Source organism: Sapajus apella, unplaced genomic scaffold (genome assembly GCF_009761245.1).
Source record: "Sapajus apella isolate SASKATOON/1434 unplaced genomic scaffold, GSC_monkey_1.0 scaffold82, whole genome shotgun sequence".
Classification (NCBI taxonomy): domain Eukaryota; kingdom Metazoa; phylum Chordata; class Mammalia; order Primates; family Cebidae; genus Sapajus; species Sapajus apella.
Window position 1 is genome coordinate 9187093 of NW_022437022.1, and position 20650 is coordinate 9207742.

At 47.9% G+C, this 20650-nt stretch overlaps 1 protein-coding gene across 4 annotated transcripts in view; it reads right to left on the reverse strand.

Annotated features, from left to right (window-relative positions):
* Positions 1-20650, reverse strand: part of ZDHHC14 (zinc finger DHHC-type palmitoyltransferase 14) — a 300608-nt gene that overhangs the window by 75327 nt on the left and 204631 nt on the right. For all 4 annotated transcript variants that reach the window (XM_032253217.1, XM_032253216.1, XM_032253214.1 and 1 more), the window contains exon 3: positions 9442-9600. In XM_032253217.1, coding sequence (XP_032109108.1) covers positions 9442-9600 — 159 coding nt within the window. The remainder of the gene's footprint in view (positions 1-9441; positions 9601-20650) is intronic.

Sequence of the window (20650 nt, forward strand, 5' to 3'; positions counted from 1 at the left end):
AACAGCCGCCTACTACCTGTCACCAACGCGCTTTCCGCTCGGATGCCAGATCAGTCCTCTTAGGGCCGAATTCCAGCCCTCACTCTCCTGTTCAAGCCCCGCGCTCCAGCGGCCATGTCCCTTTTTCCTAGATGGGCAACCAAGGGTTCTCAGTGCAGCTGCCAGCTTTTCTTCAGCTTTTTCTCCCATTTCTCCCCTTTATGAGAATTGGTCTAAAAGGAACATCCTGGTTTAAAATGGTGATCCAGAGTGCTACAACCTTGTCAAATACTTCTTTATGATGTTGGTTAACTTTTCATGCCAAACTCCTTAAGGGCAGGAGACCTGTGTGAAATTTCTTTGCCCTCTACTTGTACAAGGCAGCCAGTCCATAAATGCTTCTGGATTCATTGTAAACACTTGGTTCATAAAGCCTTTCACAGAGACGGCTGGATTCCTTGCTCGACTCTCCACGTCCAGCCCTGGGTCCTGACACTGCCACGAAGCACTGTGGACATCCCACCCTGCGGTGAGCCACGCAATATCCACTTCAGACACTCAGGGGGATGATGGCCCCATGGTCTGGGGTGTGCAGGAGCTTTCCAGAGAGCTCAGTGACTAGCACACTGTGTAGATATGACCAGTGGCTTGGACCCAAAAGCATGAATTAGATTGTTTGATCGATTTTTAAGTTTAGTTACACGATCTGTTGCTTAAACCGCAAAGAAATAACAAAACTTCAGACATTAAGACAAAACTGACAGGCTAGCATGAAGGGGCTGGGGCCCTCAGCAGCAGCAGAACCCAGCCCGGGTCCGGAGCACTCCAGAAAGCTCAGAGGAAGCATCCTCATGGCAGGTGAAGAACAAATGGCGTGTGCTCAGGAGCCCGGGTTTACTGACGCCTTCAGACACCTCTGCTAGGCTGGATGCCCTGCCTCCCCGAACACCTCTGAGCCTCTGTCCTACTGTTAAGCACCCTGGACGTGTCTGCACACTGGCCAGTAACTCCTACTTAGCCTTGGCAACTCAGCATAGGGACCAACTGGGGAATCTGGGCTCTCCCAGCCCCTGTATACAGCTCCCAGTGACACTGAATACATTCTTTTTTTTTTTTTTTTTTTTTTTTTTTTGAGATGGAGTCTTGCTCTGTTGCCCAGGCTGGAGTGCAGTGATGTGATCTTGGTTCACTGCAACCTCCATCTCCTGGGTTTAAGCAATTCTCCTGCCTCACTCTCCCTAGTAGCTGTGATTACAGGTGTGCACCACCACACCCAGCTAATTTTTGGATTTTTAGTAAAGACAGGGTTTCACCATGCTGGCCAGGGTGGTCTCGATCTCTTGACCTCACGGTGCGGTGCAGGAGGAGGCCTGGGTGCCCCTTCGGAGCGGGATGGAAGGCAGTGAATCCTGCCACCAGCCTAGAGCTCCGCACAGGCCCTGACTGCAGGTGGAGCAGCTCCCCTGGCCACGGCATCCCTCTGGCTCAGCTCCTGAGGGCTCTTGGAATTACATTGGGCCCCTTGGATAATCCAGTCATCTTTTATGACATCTGCAAAGTCCCTTTTGTCAAGCAAGGTGACAATCACTGGAGCAACCCAGGGGGTGTGAGGGGGAAGTGGCAGTCATGGGGGCCAGAATTCTGCCTACCACACCTCCCAATCTTGATACGCTGTGGTCTACAGTTAGAAGTGAATGTCACAACCAGGTGTGGTGGCTCATAACTGTAATCCCAGGACTTTGGGAGGCCAGGGCAGGCTGATCACTTGAGGTCAGGAGCTCGAGACCAGCCTGGTCAACATAATGAAACCCTGTCTCTACTAAAAATACAAAAATTAGCTGGGGTTGGTGGTGCACACCTGTAATCCCAGCTACTCAGGAGACTGAGGCAGGAGAATCGCCTGAACCCAGGAGGCGGAGGTTGCAGTGAGCCAACATTGCACCACTGCACTCCAGCCTGGGTGACAGAATAAGACTCTGTCACACAAAAAAAGAAACAAATGTCACATTTTATTAAATCCCCTTTAAGTACCTATTATCATGATCATTTATACCTTTTATCTTTTGACCTACTGATATACTAACAGTTTTATTAACATTAAAAAAAAATCACATTCCTGGAATACACCCTTCCACGTCATGACTAATTCTTTATTATCGTGCTAGATTAAGTTTGCTTCGTCTTCATGTTGGCTTGTTGTAACGTTTATCAATAAGGATGGGGTTTTTTTTGCTTGTTATTTTTGTCAGGTTTTGGTGTTGGCGTTATATTATTTTGGTGAAATGAACTGAAAAACCATTCAGCCTTTTAGAAGCTCTCAGACACTCCTCAGAACACAGGAAGTAAGCTGCCGGGGTCCAGCGCCTTTCTCACATGGTTCTTCATCAGACTCTTCAGCTTCTCATGGTCAGTAATCAATTCCAGTTTCCTACTCATCCCTTGGCCCATTTCCTATAAAATCATGTTTCACTGAGATTTTCCAAATCAGTTGGCACAGAGTAACACAACATGCAAAATAATATATTTCCCAATAATATAGAAAAAAATCCCACCTGTATTTGTTTCATTTGAATCTGCTATTTCCACTTTTTTTATTGTCTTTGTCTTACCAGATGTTAATCTCTGGGTTGTTTGTTTTGTAAAGAATTAGATTCGGCGTCATATGGGTTGTTCTGTTTTCCAAGTCATTGTTTTCTTCTGCTTTCCCTTAAGTTTATTTTGCTGCTCTTTTTCTGCCTTCTGGAGACGGATGCTTTGTTCATTTATTTGCTTCTAAGTTCAGTTTTGTTTTCTGTACTAGACTTTCTGAAGTATTTTATTTCATTGGCCATCCACCATTAAAGGAAACTTCCTGTGTGGGGAGAATCCCAAAATAGCTGGAACGCGGGGCCCCACCCTCCCATCCTCATTATAAATGCTGAGTCTGGGGCAGTCGCTGCCTTCGCCTGGCTGGCCAGCGGCTCCCACCCAGGTCTCTGAATGGAGTTGTGGTGGGTTGTGGTCTCTGCAGACAGAGTCAGAGTTTCGAGTCGACAGCTGCAGCAGAGGAAACTCGGTGATGGAGCCACAAACGTCCTGCCTGTGGCACCTCCTCCCGCACATCCTGCTGCAGGTGCAACAGCCTCCTCCACTGTTCCTGTTTCTCAGCCTCATTCTCCAGCCTCCTTGCTGATTCTACCGGCAACCCGGCAGTCTTCCAGTTAGTCCCTCTTCTGCTTAGGTTAACTATTTAGGTTTGAAATGTAGAATTCTGAATGGCATGGTTTTCTTTTGCATTGTTCTTGCTGCCATTTTCTAAATATTCTACAACTGCAGTTTTGAAGTTTCTGTCACCCAAGATTTAGGAAAAGCCTCTTTAGAAAGATTTATAAAAAGTTTTTAAAGTTGTTTTGTAAAAAGCATTACAGTGAGGTATGTTTGTGCATTTATATCTTTGTGATTCATTTCTAGTTTTATTGTATCACCAGATGACATTTGCAGTGTGATACCTGCTTTTAGAAAGTTGGAAAATGTTTTGGGCCGGATATGATTAATTTTTGTAAATATTTCATGGATGGTTGAACATAATAAGTACACTCTGTAAAAACGAAGTTCAGCATATATTTATTATACTTATACATTGTATATTCTACTTACAGCTTGTTGACCTGAGCCATCAAAACAGATATATGCTGTTGTTTCTCACCGCCATTATGTATGTAACAAATTGCCTTTGCATTTTCTAACAACTTTTACTTTATATATTTTGATGCAATGCTATTTGGTACCTAAATATTGATGACTTCATTCTACTCTTAACCAATATAAAATTATTCTTTAACCTGTGTGATATGATAAATGCAATACTGTCTGCTTTGAGTTCTCCTTGGTCTGCTCTTAATAATGATCCCTGGGGACTGTCTCTTACTTTCACGTACCTAGTCACTGTCACAGTGCCTAATACACAGATGCCCATTCAACGCTGGTGAAATGAAGGGATACTGGAAACTAGGAGGCAGACTGAAGTCCTGTTTGTTTTGGTTCCTAGGAGGATACAAATCCCAGCTCCCTTCATTCCCCTCCCATGACTTGCTTTCCTATGGGAAATTAATAGCCCTCTCATCACACCCAAATAGTTGCAAGGACATTCCTGAGTGCTAATCTACACCAGAAGGCAGCTGCAGGGCCAAACCTCTGCCGTGTCCAACCTCTTAATGCACCACTGTGAGGCAGTGGCCGGGTTCTTGTGTGCAGCACATAGCAGAGTGTACACAATGCACAAGGTTTCTGCAGTCTGAGCTCAGAAGCCCACACACAGAGGAAGCAGGAGAGGGACAGCGGGGAGATGCTGGGGGACAGAGGGCAGAGCGTGCAGTAAGATGCCATCAGGTGCCTGGGAGAGGAAAAGCACAGCCAGAAAGAGGTGGGAGAACGAGAAAGGGAGCTTGTAAGGATTTATGCTTTTAAAAAATTTTTTTGACATAGTTTCACTCTTGTTGCCAAGGCTGAAGTGCAATGGTGCTGTCTTGGCTCACTGCAACCTCTGCCTCCCAAGTTCAAGTGATTCTCCTGCCTCAGCCTCCCAAGTAGCGGGGCTTACAGGCATGCGCCACCATGCCTAGCTAATTAAAAGAGGGTGAAAAGCCCTGCCAGAAATATAAGCAACTGGACATGGAGTCCCTGCAGAGGGCACCTGGAGGCTCCTTGTGGCACCCATACCAGAAAGGACAGAAGACAAGGGAACAGGGCACACCCTGAATGGGGGAGGAGGCTGGTGCTGCTTGATGCCCCTGGGTGCTGGCACGGCCTGAGAGCTCCATGTGCTACTTCCTTTGTCCTCACAGCCCCTCCAGATGTGGCATCACAGGTGCAGAGACAGTCCCCTTGCTCAGACAGGACAGCAGGGCTGGGACCCAGGTAGCAGCTGCCTCCAGAGGCCACCTCTCAGCCTCGAGACTAAGCTGCCTGAGTCTGGCCAGAGTCAGGTGGACTCCTACGTATCTCAGTCGTAAATGGTTGCATTGCTTCATCTCACTGTCTAGCAAACTTTCTTATTAGTTTGCTCACAGTGTGTGATTAAATCTAGTTCATGTAAATCCCTTCTTATTATAGGTTTAGGCTGTACTAAAAATACCCAATTCCAGTAAAAGCTGCTGGCCATTCTGAGGCTGGACTAGGGCCCACCAGAGGACAGACATCCCTCATAGGGCCCACCCTGTCAGAAAAAACGAAGGCAGCACACACCTGGGGCTGTAGAACACACATAGCGAGCCTGAGAGCGTCTCACAGGCCCATGTTTTGCCTCTTCAGCCTCTTCAGTTTCTCTCTCTTTACTGATTTGAGGGATATGAGGGTCTGAGCGAGAAGAGGTGGCTCTCCGGCCCCAGCTGTTGGTTGTTTAAAAATATTCCATAACCTCAAAGCCCGCCTGGATAAATAAACAACCCAAATGCAGTGTCCCACATGTGCAGAAGCAATGAGATGATGAGACGCAGAGGGAACCAGGGACAGACAAGCATTCGGAGGAAGAGACAGACAGAAACAGGCAACAGGGTCAAAGTCAGAGAGAGACAGAAAATATATTCACGTCTATCACGGCAGATCATCTAAATCCTTCCAGGTTACAGAGAAACAAGGCGATTCCTACCGCCTTGTGAAGACGCTTCTCGTTTGAATCAGCTACTCGGGAGCACTGACGGAACCATTCCCATCGCTGATGAGAATATCAATGGCCAGCCAGGCGCTTACCGACCCCTCAGTGTCCCAGAGGCCTGTCTGTGCTGGGTGCTGTGGGGGGCACTATCCCAGTTAATCTTCAGAAGAAACCTAGGAGGTAGCACTAGGATCACCTCCTATTTTACAGATGTGGTAACAGCTGGGAGTGTCCAGACCACTTGCGGGGTTCCAGTGTTACTGAGAGGACCAGGATTCAGCCCTGGTCTGTGTGTCCTCAGACCCAGGTCCCCAGCCACTAGAGTCTGCCAACCAGCTCTATATTTGACCAGAGAAAGCTCTTTCCTCGGTCCTCATCTAAAAAGGCCCCTATGACTTTCAAACTTATTTAATAAAGAAAACTGCTCTTCTGAACGGCCTAGGAAGCTGCATTTTTCTTCTCTCCTCTCCCATGCAAAGTGACATTTATTTATTGTGCTTGGGAAGGACCAGCTCAAACCCACTCATAACAAGGTAAGGGAAGCCGTAGGTTCCCACCTTGGCTTCCAGCACACCATTGTACTATTTCCCTTGCTGCAAAAAGAATTCTTTCAGTAAAAACTTTCCATCTAAAAATAAGATCATGGCTAATTCTGCAATTCCACTTCTCAGTGGGAGACATTTGCCTTCCATTCTATTTTTCTGATCGCAGAAGGTCCACACCGCTGTCCTGCCCATCAGTCACACCCAAGGCCCCTGTGTCCCGCAATTAACTGGAAAACCGCAGCTATGCAGGTTTGAATCACTGGGTGGTGTCTTGAGGAGCCCTGTGGGCAGCTTTATTTTAGATCAGTCATATACTGTGTCTTCAGCTGTCCCCATGGAGCTGACCCTGAGCACCACTCAGAGGCTGTGGCTCGTGGTGTGCTCCTGGGTTCCAGTCTTTCTCCTCTAGGCCCCACCCCAAACTTCCCCACTTCCTCTCCTTTCCCTTTCTCTTTCCTGTTCTGGGTCTCCCATGCATAGGCCACCACCATGCTTGCTTGCGGGTGCTGAGTGGCCACCGTGACTTTGATGTACCAGAAGGGTGGAGGCCTGGCTCCTGGCCTATTACAGCCTGGTGGCTCCTAGGTCCATGGCTGGTAGAGCGCACAGGAGAGGACCCTATCATACATGCAGAAGTACGCCGTCACCAGGGAAAGGCATAGATAATTGTGATGAATCTCATTCATCCAGGTTCTTTAAGGAACATGTACACCTATGGGTAATGGGAGGGAACAAATGCAAGCGACTATATGAACTTTTGGAACATCTCTGACAATAATCCAAAAGGAATTTTAAAACAGTAAGTCACAGGAAATTGGAAAGAAAGTTTTGGTTCTGATTAAAAATCTAGCCTAGGCTGGGGGTAGTGGCTTGCACCTATAATCCCAGCACTTCCGGAGGCCAAGGCAGATGGATCACTGGAGGCCAGGAGTTCAAGACCAACCTGGCGAACATGATGAAACCTCATCTCTAAGAAAAATACAAAAAAATTAGCCAGGCATGGTGGCATGCACCTGCCACCATGGGAGGCTGAGGCAGGAGAATCACTTGAACCCAGGAGGTGGAGGTTGCAGTGAGCCGAGATCGCACCACTGCACTCCAACCTGGGTGACAGAGCGAGACTCCATCTCAATTAAAAAAAAAAAATCTAGCCTAGAGACAAGAAACAGAGGATACATGAGTGGAAACACTGGGGTGTTTAGAAATGAGTAAAAAGTTGTATAAATGATAAAGAGAAGGAAGTGCCCAGCAGGCCCTTTCGTTTTGTAGATAATACCCTACCTACCAAAATATGGACTAGAATAAGGCATGAGCCCTCCAGGAGAAGGCATGCAGGATGACAGAGCAGTTTACCTGCGCAGGTGTGAGACACAGACTATCCTGTCATGTCAAAGGCTTGGAGGTCAAAATTACAACCCAAGAAAGGGTCCTGAGAACTCCTACAGGGAGATTGTTCCCCCAGAGATATTTATGATGCTGTGTTCCTTCAGCTTAAATTGTCCCCAAGATCAGTGTGGATCAGTGTGGAATGGACACTGCGGCTGGTGTCACTAGGAAGGGTATCGGTAATCAAACAAAGGTTGTTGTGTGTCCTTGTAGAAATCCCGGTATGCTCCCCACCCATGGAGAACTAGGTGTGGTTTTGGTCATTGCATTTATACAAGATCAAGACATTGTACAGAGAAAGCCAATCAAAACTATCAAGGGAGCAGGAGTGACAACAGCACTGGCAGCTGACAATTACACAGCGTTTGCCACACGCCAGCCTCTTTCCACCCATTCATTCATTTATTCTCTCCATCATCCCATGCAGCAGGCAGTTATCGACCCCACCACAGAAATGAGGAAACTGAGGCATAGGGCATTTCAGTGCCTGGCCTAAGTCACGCAGCTGGTATTTGAATCTAGGCCATAGTGCCAGATATCAGGCTCTTAACTGACAGCTACTTACTACATGGGAGACACAGAACACATTCCATACTGTTCTGCTAGGGAGGCAGGGCTGAAAGTCATTTACCTACGTTAATAAAACCAAGACGAGGCCTGACAGAGAAAACACGAGCTGTGTGCCAAACTGTAGATTATTAAAGTTAAAGTAAATTTAAGACAAATAAATGGAAGACTGCTTTGCACAGCAGGACATCCATTACAAAATCTTATTTTCCTCAAGGAGGCCCGTATGACTTCCAAACTTATTTGATAAAGAAAACTGCTCTTCTGAACGGCCTGGGAAGCTACATTTTTCTTTTCTCCTCTCCCATGCAAAGTGACATTTATTTATTGTGCTTGGGATAAACCCACTCAAGAAGAATTGAGACTACAAATTCTAAGACTCATGAAGAGTGCTGCCGATCAGTGCTGTGTCACTCAGGGAAACTAGGTTTGTTCTGAGGTGCACCTCTATCCTTTCAGGTACCAGGTAACGGCGTTTCCATTGCTTATTCTCTCAGGAATCCCTGGTCACTTCCACTGGAGGCAGGCTGCGAGTCTCCCCACCATGGGAAAGCTTCTGTCCTCTTCTTGCTTCCCTTCCTGTCACTTGGGTGTCCTGCCATCTCCTTGCCAACCTCATCTCTCACAGTTCCAGCCACAGAGGCCACAGAGAGAAGGCGGTCTGTGGGTGTGCGGAGCAGCGCTCAGTCTACAGTGACAAGAGGCCCTTGCCAAATAATCCCGGGGCTGGGCCCGGGTCACCTGTAGAAGGCCAGTGCTGGGCCGGTGGTGGGGCCCAGCCTTACAGCTGCAGACCTCTGACTCTCAGTTCTCTCTGCCTGTTTCCCTAGCCTGTCCTGGCAGAAGCTGGGAGCAGAGAGCGGAGGCCCTGGTGGTCTCCAGGAAGTGTACACACCTTAACTCCAGCTCCTGGGGAAGGAGTCTCCCAGACCTTGCCTCTTTTCCTGTCCCTAGAAGGGCTGGGGATCGAAAGCACCCAGCCCCTCTGAGGAATCGGGGACAAACACCTGCACAAGGATGCCTCCCGTAGGTGTGCGGCCAGCCCTGCGGCAATCGAGGGACCTGGGGGGGACACAGTTTTATTTCCAGTGCCTGCTGACCTGCCAGCCTTGGGTGCCTGTACTGGGGGAGGCATGGCCTAGGGCGGTGCAGGGTGTAAAGAGAACACAAAAGAGATTTGGTGAGTCTAGGTCAGGTGAACCGGATCAGTGGCAAGAGGCAAACGCGCTGAAATATTAACCATTACTGAGTGTTTCATGGCGCGGGGATGCAGGGGCGCAGAGCCCACCCGCAGGCCCCGGCCCCGCCAGGCTCCGCCCAGGCGCTACTCACCTACGCAGTTATCACAAAGGCTACAATGGGAGGCGCGAGGGGGCCGGAAAATCTTGCAGGTGAAACAGTATTTAAGTTTCACGGTCTGGCCATTGATGATGACTTCTTTGGTTCTGGGAGGCGGGCGGTACCCCCCTGAACTGGTGCCGTTTGCGATATCTGTGGAGGAAAGAAGAAAACGACCCTTCAGACCTTCTCTGGGCCTCGGCGGGACCCATCTGCCTGGAGTGTGAGCTTCGGGGGCGGCAGGCACAGCGGCTGGCAGGGCCCGGGTACTCACGCTTTACTCGGGCCAGCTCCGGGACTCGCCCTCCACGGGGACTCCGGCCTCCTTTGCTGCACACGTGCCAGGGGCCACGTGACTGAGCTCTGGCCAATGCCGCACACGTAGCCCCGCCCAGCCAGGCCCCCCTGTGGAACCCCGCCCCATTCCTTCTTCCCCCTCCCCTCCCTGCAGGTTGCAGGAGAGGCCCCAGGCCACCTTGGGAGCCACATCTGGGGACCTGCCTGACTGCACAGAGGAGGGCCTCCCCGAGCTCTTCCTGCCTGCACAGGCCTGTGAGCCTAAACTCCTGCTTTAAACCTGGGAAGGCTAGAGTGTTACTTGTTACAGCTGCTAGCCTTGCCCTAATTAACATACCACCCTAATTCGCTGTCCTGGAATGCTGGACTCCAAATCCAGCTCCAGGGTCCCTTCACTTTGCCCATCGGCTTCCTCAAAAATGCCAAGTATAGAATGGGAGGGAGATAATGCAGATTGTAAAAAATACATTTTTGAAAAATCATTAAATGTATATTTTGAGAATCATTTCTGCTGGGCGAGGTGGCTCACACCTATAATTCCAGCACTTTGGGAGGCCAAGGTGGGTGGATCACGAAGTCAGAAGATCAAGACCATCCTGGCCAACATGGTAAAACCCATCTCTACTAAAAATGCAAAAATTAGGTGGGTGTGGTGATGCATTCCTATAATCCCAGCTACTCAGGAGGCTGAGGCAGGAGAATCTCTTGAACCAGGAGGTTGCAGTGAGCTGAGATGCCGCCACTGCACTCCAGCCAGGCGAAAGAGCAACAATCCGTCTCAAAAAAAAAAAAAAAAAAAGCGCCATTTCTATATTTTATCATCTCAATAGCAACTTTGATTTTCAGAACCATTTCTAAAAATGTCAATGAAAATACAAACATCGAATTTTTAAATTTCCATTTTATCTTACAGTCTCTGATTTCACATTAGGATCAAAAGGGAGCTTTTAAAACTCCCCTAAGGTGTGAGCCCTGCCCTAGATCCATTAAATCAGAATGACTCTGGTTGTTCTCATGTGGGCAAGGGTTGAGAACCCCTCCTCTCTGGGAAGATAAAACTTCTAGTTTTATTTCACCTAGACCCCTCACAGCCCTATTAGCCTTAACAAGAAGAATCTGGGGCAGCTGGCTGTGTCGTCAAGAACAGGAGCACAGGGGCAGAGGGAGAATAGCAAGAACTTCTATGAGGGCTGCAGCTGAGACTCTGTGGCTGACAGATGCAAGCCAGACCTAAGGGACTGGATCAGTCCTGGGGAGCATCAGAGCCGGTAATGTTAAAGATAACTGTTCATTTTAATTCTCACCCTCTTAAAGCACACACTATCAAAGATGGTTGCAAGATATTTTTGGTTCATTTCCAAAGTGGTAGGAATCAGTCCCGTTACCCACTCAGGCCTGTTACACAACACCAACTCATCCTGGGCAAGAAACATGGAGCAGAACTGCTAAGATCCTGGTCCTGCCCTCAGAGATTCTTTCATTGGTGTGGGACATTGTATTAGTCTATTTTCATGCTGCTAATAAAGACATACCCAAGACTGAATAATTTAAAAAGGAAAGAGGTTTAGTTGACTCACAGTTCTGTAGGGCTGAGGAGGCCTCAGGAAACTTACAATCATGACAGAAAGGGAAACAAACACATCCTTCACATGGCAGCAGGAAGGACAGGTGCCAAGCAAAGGGGAAAAAGCCCCTTATAAAAGAATCAGATCTCGTGAGATCACTATCACAAGAACAACATAGGGGTAACCGCCTCCGTGATTCAATTACCTCTCACTAGGTCCCTCCCACAACATGTGGGGATTATGGGAACCACAACTCAAGATGAGATTTAGGTGGGGACACAGCCAAACCATATCCTTCTGCCCCTAGTCCCTCCCAAATCTCATGTTCTCACATTTCAAAACACAATCATGCCTTTCCAACAGCTCCCTAAAGTCTTAGCTCATTCCGGCATTAACTCAAAAGTGCAAGTCCAAAGTTTCATCTGAGACAAGGCAAGTTTCTTCGATCTATGAGTCTGTAAAATCAAAAGCAAGTTACTTATTTCCTAGATACAATGCGGGTACAGGCATTGGGTAAATACACCTGTTCCAAATCGAAGAAATTGGCCAAAACAAATAGGCTACAGGCCCTGTGCAAGTCCAAAATCTAACAGGTCAGTCATTAAACCTTAAGGTTCCAAAATATTTTCCTTTGACTCCATGTCTCACATCCAGGTCACACTGATGTAAGAGATAGGCTCCCACAGCTTTGGGCAGCTCCACCCCTATGGCTTTCCAGGGTATAGCCCCAGTCCCAGCTGCATTCACAGGTGGTATTGAGTGTCTGCAGCTTTTCTGAGCATACCATTCTGGGGTCTGAAGGACAGTGGCCCTCTTCTCACAGCTTCAATAGGCAGTGCCCCAGTGGGGACTCTGTGTGGGGGCTCTGACCCCACATTTCCCTCCTACAGTGCCCTAACAGAGGTTCTCCATGAGGGTTCCACCCCTGAAGAAAACTTCTGCCTGAACATTCAGGCATTTCCAAACATCTATTGAAATCCAGGCAGAGGTTCCCAAATCTCAGTTCTTGTCTTCTGTGCACCCACAGGACCAACACCACGTGGAGGCTGCCAATGCTTGGGACTTGCACTCTCTGAAGGCACGGCCTGAGCTGTACCTTGGCCCCTTTTAGCTATGGTTGGAGTGGCTAGGGTAGAGTCCACAGGCTGCACACAGAACGGGGGCCCGGGACCTGACCCAGGAAACCATTTTTTTCCTCCTAGACCTCTGGGCCTGTGATGGGAGAAGCTCCTGCAAAGGTCTCCAACATGAAGACATTTTTCCCATTGTCTTGGTGATTAACATTCAACTCCTTGTTTCTTATGCAAATTTCTGCTGTCAGCTTAAACTTCTCCCCATAAAATGGGTTTTTCTTTTCTACTGCATGATTAGGCTACACATTTTCCAAACTTCTATGCTCTGTCCCATCTCAAATGCTTTGCTGCTTAGAAATTTCTTCCACCAGTACCCTAAATTATCTCTCTCAAGTTCAAAGTTCCACAAATCTCTAGGGCAGGGGCAAAATGCCACCAGTTTCTTTGCTAAATCAGAGCAAAAGTCACCTTTATTCTTGTTCCCAAGAAGTTCCTCATCTCCATCTGAGACCACCTCAGCCTGGACTTCATTGTCCACATCACTAGCAGCATTTTGGTCAAAGCCATTCAACAAATCTCCAGGAGGTTCCAAACTTTCCCACATCTTCCTGTCTTCTTCTGAGCCCTCCAAGCTGTTCCCACCTCTGCCTGTTACCAAGTTCCAAAGTCACTTCCACATTTTCAGGTATCTTTATAGGAGTGCCCCACTACCCAAGACCAATTTACTATATTAGTCCATTCTTATGCTATTATAAAGACATACCCAAGACTGGGTAATTTATAAAGGAAAGAAGTTTAATTGACTCACAATTCTGAAGGGCTTGGGAGGCCTCAGGAAACTTACAATCATGACAGAAAGGGAAGCAAACACATCCTTCACATGGCGGCAGGAAGGAGAAGCGCCAAGCAAGCAAAGAGGTAAAAGCCTCTTATAAAACTATCAGATCTAATGAGAACTCACTATCATGAGAATAGCAGGGAGGTAACCACCCCCATGGTTCAGTTACCTCCCACTGGGTTCTGCCCAATGACACGTGGGGATTATGGGAACTACAATTCAAGATGAGATTTTGGTGGGGACATAGCCAAACCATAGCAAGCATTAAGATGTCTACAAACTCCTCAGAGATGTTGATATGGTTTGGTTTTGTGTCCCTGCCCAGATCTCCTGTTGAATTGTAATCCCCATATCAGAGGAAGGGCCTGGTGGGAGGTTTTTGGATCATGGGGGTGGATTTCCTCCTGTTCTTCTGATAGTGAGTTCTCATGAGATCTGGTTGTTTAAAAGTGTGTAGTACCTCCCCACTGTGCCCTCTTCCTCCTGCTCTGGCCATTTAAGACCCTCCTCTTTTCCTTCCTTCCTCTTTTCCTTCCTCCATGATTGTAAGTCTCCTGAGACCTCCCTAGCCATGCTTGCTGCACAACTTGTGGAACCATGAGCCAATAAAACCTCTTTTCTTTATAAATTACCCAGCCTCAGGTAGTTTTTTATAGCAGTGTGAAAATGGACTAATACAGATGGGAGTCTGCAGCCAAAGATGAGAAGCCCTGCTCCAAGAGTGGTCCACCAGCATCCATATCATCTGACAGCCTAGCAGAGAAACAGGTTCTCGGCTTGTCCCAACTATGGAATGGGAATCTGCATTTCACTGAGATTCCCCAGTGATTGAAACTTTCAGGTTGGAGAACCCCACTGTGGGGTGCCGGTAAATACTCCCCAGTCCACACATTTCTATGTGCCTCTTTATTATGTGCTCAAATACACTCACTTGCATGATAAAGAGCTAAACTTAGAGAACACAGCTTAGCCAGGTGAGGGGCCGCATCACAGAACACACCCAGCACCCAAGCATTTTCACGCAGAGCACTTGGTGATTTAGAACAGCTCAGGGTATCTGGAGAGCTGTGCCGTTCTGCCCCCTAGCAGGGCTGCTGTCATTCATAGACAGTACCCATGACTCACATGTCATGATTCAGGGGCTCCAAAAGGTATGCCCCTCCCTGCAGTCTTCTTTAAAATATATATATTATATAATATATATATATATATTATATAATATATATATTATATATTATATATATAATATATAATGTATGTATCTGTGTGTGTATGTGTGTATGTTTTTAATTTTTAAAGATAGAGTCTCACTCTGTCACCCTGGTTGGAGTGCAGTGGTATTATCATAGCTCACTGCAGCCTTGACCTCCCAGGCTCAGGTGATCCTCCCACCTCAGCCTCCCAAGCTGCTGGGACTACAGGTATGCACCACCACACCTGGCTAAATTTTTATTTTATTTATTTATTTAGGTAAAGTCTTGCTTTATTTATTTATAGAGATGAAGTCTTGCTCTGTCACCCAGGCTGGAGTGCAGCAGCATTATTTTGGCTCACTGCAACCTCTGCCTCCTAGGTTCAAGCCATTCTCTTACAGTTCTGAAGGGCTGGGGAGGCCTCAGGAAACTTACAAGCATGACAGAAAGGGAAGCAAACACATCCTTCACAAGTAGCTGAGACTACAGGTGTGTGTCACCACGTCGGGCTAATTTTTGTATTTTTTAGTTCAGATGGGTTTCACTATATGTTGACCAGACTGGTCTCAAACTCCTGACCTTAGGTGATCTGCCTGCCTTGGCCTCCCAAAGTCCTGAGATTACAGGCATGGGCCACCACACCCAGCCTGATTTTTAAATTATTTTTGTAGAGACAAGGTCTCACTATGCTGCCCTGGCTGGTCTCGAGCAATTGGCCTCAAGCAAGTGATCCTGCCACCTTGGACCCCCAGAGTGCTTACAGGCATGAGCCACTGTGCCGAGCTTCAGTCTTCTTAAATGGCTGCTAGAGGCCTGGAAATCTGCCATAGCCCCTTAGCCTAAGGCTTTAGTATTTGTGAAAGTACAATCCCAGAGTTAAGGGGAGCACTTCGAACAGCTAGTGGCCATGAATTATTCATGGAAAATTAAAGTTCCAGGTTGGAGGGAGAGTAAGGCCGTGTGGAGGGCAGGGCGGGGCGATGGCAGGAGGAAGAAGCAGGCCTCCTACTTCGCTCTTCCCGAGGCTCAACCCTTCTGCCTAGAATAGCTGTGGAGCCAGTCCAAGGACTCTGGCCAGTCCAAGGACTTGCCCTGCCAAGCAGGACACCCTCTTGCGGCAGGTGCCCCACCTGCCTGGCACTGCGGGTGGCTGCCCGATCAAACGCCAACTTCACAGGCATCTGGAGAGGCGCTGAGCTCCAAAAGCAGGGGCCTTAAGAAGAGGGAGGCTTCCCAACTGATTCTGCAATAAAGAGAGAACAAAGCGATGGCATGGCTGTGTGCTTCCCCTGAGCCCTGGATAGAAATCACTGGCTTTGAACCCATCAAAGAGAAGGTCAGGTCTCTATGGGTGCCAGCTGGGTGCCACAGAGGCCTAGATTAATGACAAGCCTTATCTCGGCTGTGAAATCTACTGCCTCTGTTAATTCCTGCAAACATGGGTAGAAAAACCAGACCTGATATCTATTTTTAAAAATAGCAACTCAATCGAACATCTACGTTAATTTCATCAGAAAAGTTTAGAAATTGAGTTGTGAAGGTGAATATTTTAAAATGCAGGAATGACACACATACCACCACTACAATTCTTTAAATAGCCTAGTTCTGAGTAGCAATGACTTGCAAAAGCCAGCATTTGCTGGCACTCCTGAAGATAAACTCTATTGATCTTTTAGTTCCAAAGTGCATTTTTTAAAAGATTAAACCTCTGTTACAAAGTGAGCTGAAAGCTAGAATTCAAAAGACATAGTAAATTGAAGCTTAAGAATTAAACCCAAACCCAAAACTCTTTGACTAAATATTTGGAGAGCTCTTTATGTAAAAGAAATGGAAGGATCAGAAGACCTGGATTCAGGGCCCAGCTATGCCACAGAAAGTCAACCAATATTTAGGAAGGATTTACCATAAGCCAGTGGTGCACCTGGGGCTGCAGAGGGCCGCTGGGGTCCTGGGAGGGTGCTGCTGGGCTGTCGGATAAGCACAGTGAGTCTCGACCCCATTTTGCCACTCATTCTGATCTGATCCGTTCTCCTGTCCCTTAGAGTCAGCTTTCTACATGCAAGTCCCACCAAGAAACGCAGGCCCTCCCACGCAGCACACAAGGTTGTCCGTGAACCTTCTCTCTCCTAGACGATCTTCCACAGTGGCCTCCTTGAGTTTCCTTGAGCGGGGTACGCTGTTTTCTACCTCCAGGCATTTGCACGCGATGTCTCTGCTTGGGGATTCCCTCTCCTGCTGTCTGTGCAGATAAGCCTGTGCTTTGAGGGCCAGTTCCAGCTTCTCTTGTGAAAACACTTTCCAAGCAGAGTTACTTGTTTCCTCTGGGCTCTCACTGTGCCTGGCTCGTTTATTTATCCAGCCACTAGATCTGTATTGTGCTTCTAATAGGGGACAGCTCTGGGCTGCAGCTGGGGACATAGCAGGAACTCAGACTTCTTCGCTGCTGCTGGTGTTTACAGGCCGGAGGGAAGACCCAGTATGATGATGTCAGGAGGAGCTGTTTCCAGGTCTTCCTGCTGCTCCACTTTCAAGTCCCCATCGTCCAGCAGAGGGTCTAGCACATAGGAGGTGCCCAAGATGGGGGACTGCCATGCTCCCGCGTCTCCACCCCGCCTGGGAGTCACAGCCACATGCCCTCAAGTGCTGCAACGCTGTCCACCAGGCAGGCTGACCTTGTGTCTATAGCCCCTCCCTTGCAGAGGACACGTCTCCAAGGTTCTCTGTGGTTCCGACTCTTCTGAAACTTGTCCACAAACTGCTGCTGATCCAGAGCAACCTCGCATGGCCGGGCGGTGCCCCCAAAAAGGGCTGGCTGAGAAGCCCTGCTGTGTACCTCACGGGCCACGCTGCTCTTTCTTCTGCACAAAGCATCCAACAGCCGCCCAGGCCCACGGCTTTCAGGTACGCTTGCATCCAGGACAGATGGAACAAGGGACCTTGAAACCAGGACTTCACATACCAACCTTAGCACAAAAGAAGTTTTTCTTCGGTATTCTAGCCTGAGGCCAGTGGCCCATCATGAAGTCTTCCTCTCATCCCTGGAGATCACAAGCACATGTGGCCTGTGTCATGCGGCACAAAGAAGCAGAGGGGGGTTTCCTGCTCTACTCAATGTTTCTAGTTCTGGGTTTTTTGTTGGAATTTTGGTTTCCTTGGGCTGTTGGCAACAATCGTGCCTCTGCCTCTTCGGGCTGCTCTTTGTGGTTTAAATACAGCGACTGAGAAAGAAATAATGGGCATTTGCAATAACTAGTGAGTCAAACACTAGGATTTAGGGGGGGACCTCTAGCAGCTCTGCAAGTGTATATGAGTCAGTATTTTTATTTTTTGGAGATAGAGTTTTGCTTTGTTACCCAGGCCAGACTGCAATGGCACGATCTCGGCTCACTCCAACCTCTGCCTCCTGGACTCAAGCAATTCTCCTGCTTCAGCCTCCCGAGTAGCTGGGACTACAGGGTCCCACCATCACACCTGGCTAATTTATCTGGTATTTTTAGTAAAGACAGGGGTTTCACCATGTTGGCCAGGCTGGTCTCTAACTCCTGACCTTAGATGATCTGCCTGCCTCGGCCTCCCAAAGTGCTGGGATTACAGCCGTGGGCCACTGTGCCTGACCCGGGTCAGTATTTTTCAAGGGAATTTTTATACACAAGCATTTTGAATGTAAAAGCTTGAAATGGTCTCTTCCTTCATAGAGTGCCCCAACCAACCGGTGGACGTTGTTAGCATCGAGGCAGAAGTAATAACAGCACCTCCACATACTATCCTGCATGTAGTGTCAGCCTTGCCATGAGGCCTGTGGGCGAAAACGAGGGGAGCTGGGGATGAAGAAACTGGGGCTGTGCAGTGTGTGGGCTCAAGAACGGGAAGCTGCCTGTTGACCAAGTTGTTTCACACACAACCCCTGGGCTTGCCAGAGGCCTGTCAGCTCCTTAACTTCTGCGTGTGACTTCAACTAAGTCATCTTTCCTGCCTGAAGGAATAACAGAACACTTCCATCCTGATAGATCCATTTGTCTCTCGTCGGATTAATCCCTGCCCCCAAATTCAGCGACCAAATGTCTATGTGTTGCCATATAAAGTAACTGGACTCTGCTTTCTTACAAGGCAAGAAGAAAAATCCCAGCTTACTAAAGGTGTGGATTAAGGTTCTTTCCTGTCATTGCAGCCGCAGAGGTACTGCCCTCACTGCCCTCAGGCTGGGGAAGGGACAAAGGGCCTAGTCACTATGCTGGCACCTCCAGCACACCACAGCCACCATACAGGGAAGAGGCCAGGTCTCTTCCCTGTAAGCCCCTACCACCCACTCCTCAACAAGTGGATTCCCAGCTCAGGCCAGCAGCACAGGCTCCCTGCCTCCTGGCTGAGCATTCTCAGTGTTCACTCCCATCCGGAGCAGCTCAGCCGTTCTCTGAGGTGCAGCTCCCAGAGGCAACTGAGAGCTCCTCGGCCACTGCCACGGCCAGGGTGCTGCCTTGCTGCCCTTGGACTGGGAAAGGAGCAAAGACCCTGAGTGCTTCAAGCACACTGCCAGTAAGCTGCAGTTGCCCTAAGGAGAAGACCAGGCTGTCTCCCCTGGGACCCACCTGCCCATCCTGCTCGTCACCAGAAGATCCCTTCTACTCAGGTCCGCAGCACAGCTGCCCCATCCCAGGACAGTCGCACTGACTGATAGTGACTCTGCATCTTTCGGGGGGTGGAGCCCCATGACAGAAGAGAAAGGCCCTCTGCTACAACCACCGCCCTTCCTCTGCTGCCTCCAAGCTGGGGACAGAATATAAAGCCTGAGCTTACCCCAGAGCTGCAGGGGACAGCCTGGGAGTGCCGAAAGATCTGCAGCCATGCCTAGGTGGGAGAGGAGCCTACACCCCAGGATGCTGAGAGGGATCACAGCTGCAAATGTGAGGAAATGCCGAGAAGTTGCATGGCTGAGGAAAAGCCTACCTGCCTGGCCATTACGCTTAAATGCCATCTACTGTACCAAAGCCCAAAACTTCAACACCAAAAGAAATAAAAAAAAAATGGCTAATATACTCCCCATGTGAAACCAAGGACAAGAATTCAACCATAAATAAAGACCTTGCACAAAGCTTTGGTCCTCTGAAAACATCCAGAAAAGTCTACTGACTGTACTCAACTTACACCACAGTTAAAGGACCACCAGCCCACATGGATGAGAAAGAGCCAGCATGAGAACTCCGGCAACTCAAAAAGCCAGAATGGCTTCTTTCCAAACAACTGCACTAGTTCCCCAGCAAGGGTTCTTAACCAGGCTGAAATGACTGAAATGACAGAAATAGAATTCAGAGTATGGAGAGCAACAAACATTATTGAGATTTAGAAGAAAGTTGAAATCCAATCCAAGGGATCCAAAGATTGCAATAAAATGATACAGAAGCAGACAGATGAAACAGTCCTTATAAAAAAGAACCAAACTGATCTGATAAAGATGAAAAACATACTGTAAGAATTTTGTAATGAAATCACAAGTATTAACAGCAGAATAGACCAAGTTGAGGAAAGAATCTCATAGCTTAAAGACTGGCTCTGAAATAACTCAGTCAGACAAAAATAAAGAAAAAAGAGTAAGAAAGAATGAACAAAACCTCCGAGAAACAGGGAATTAGGTAAAGAGACCAAATCAACAGCTCATTGGTGTTCCTGAAAGAGACAGGGAGAAAACAAGCAACTTGGAAAACTATTTCAGGATATCATACATGAAAACTTCCCCAACCTTGCTAGAGAAGCTGACATTCAAATTCAGGAAATGCAGAGAACTCCTACAAAATAATACACAAGAAGACTAGCCCAAAGACACATAATCATCAGATTCTCCAAGATGAAAATGAAAGAAACAATTAAAGAAAGGTAGAGAGAAGAGGCTATTCACCTACAAAGGGAACCCCACCAGGCTAACAGCGGATCTTTCAGCAGATACTCTAAAAGCCAGAAGAGATCAAGAGCGTATATTCAGCATTCTTAAAGAAAAGAATTTCCAACCAAGAATTTCATATCCAGCCAAACTAAGCTTCATAAGTGAGGGAGAAATAGGATCCTTTTCAAAGCAAATATTGAGGAATTCCTTACCACTGGACCTACCTTAAAAGGGGTCCTGAAAAGAGCACTAAATATGGAAAGGAAAGACCATTACCAGCCACTGCAAAAACACACTTAAGTACATAGACCATTGACACTATAAAGCAACCACACAAACAAGTCTGCATAACAAGCAGCTAA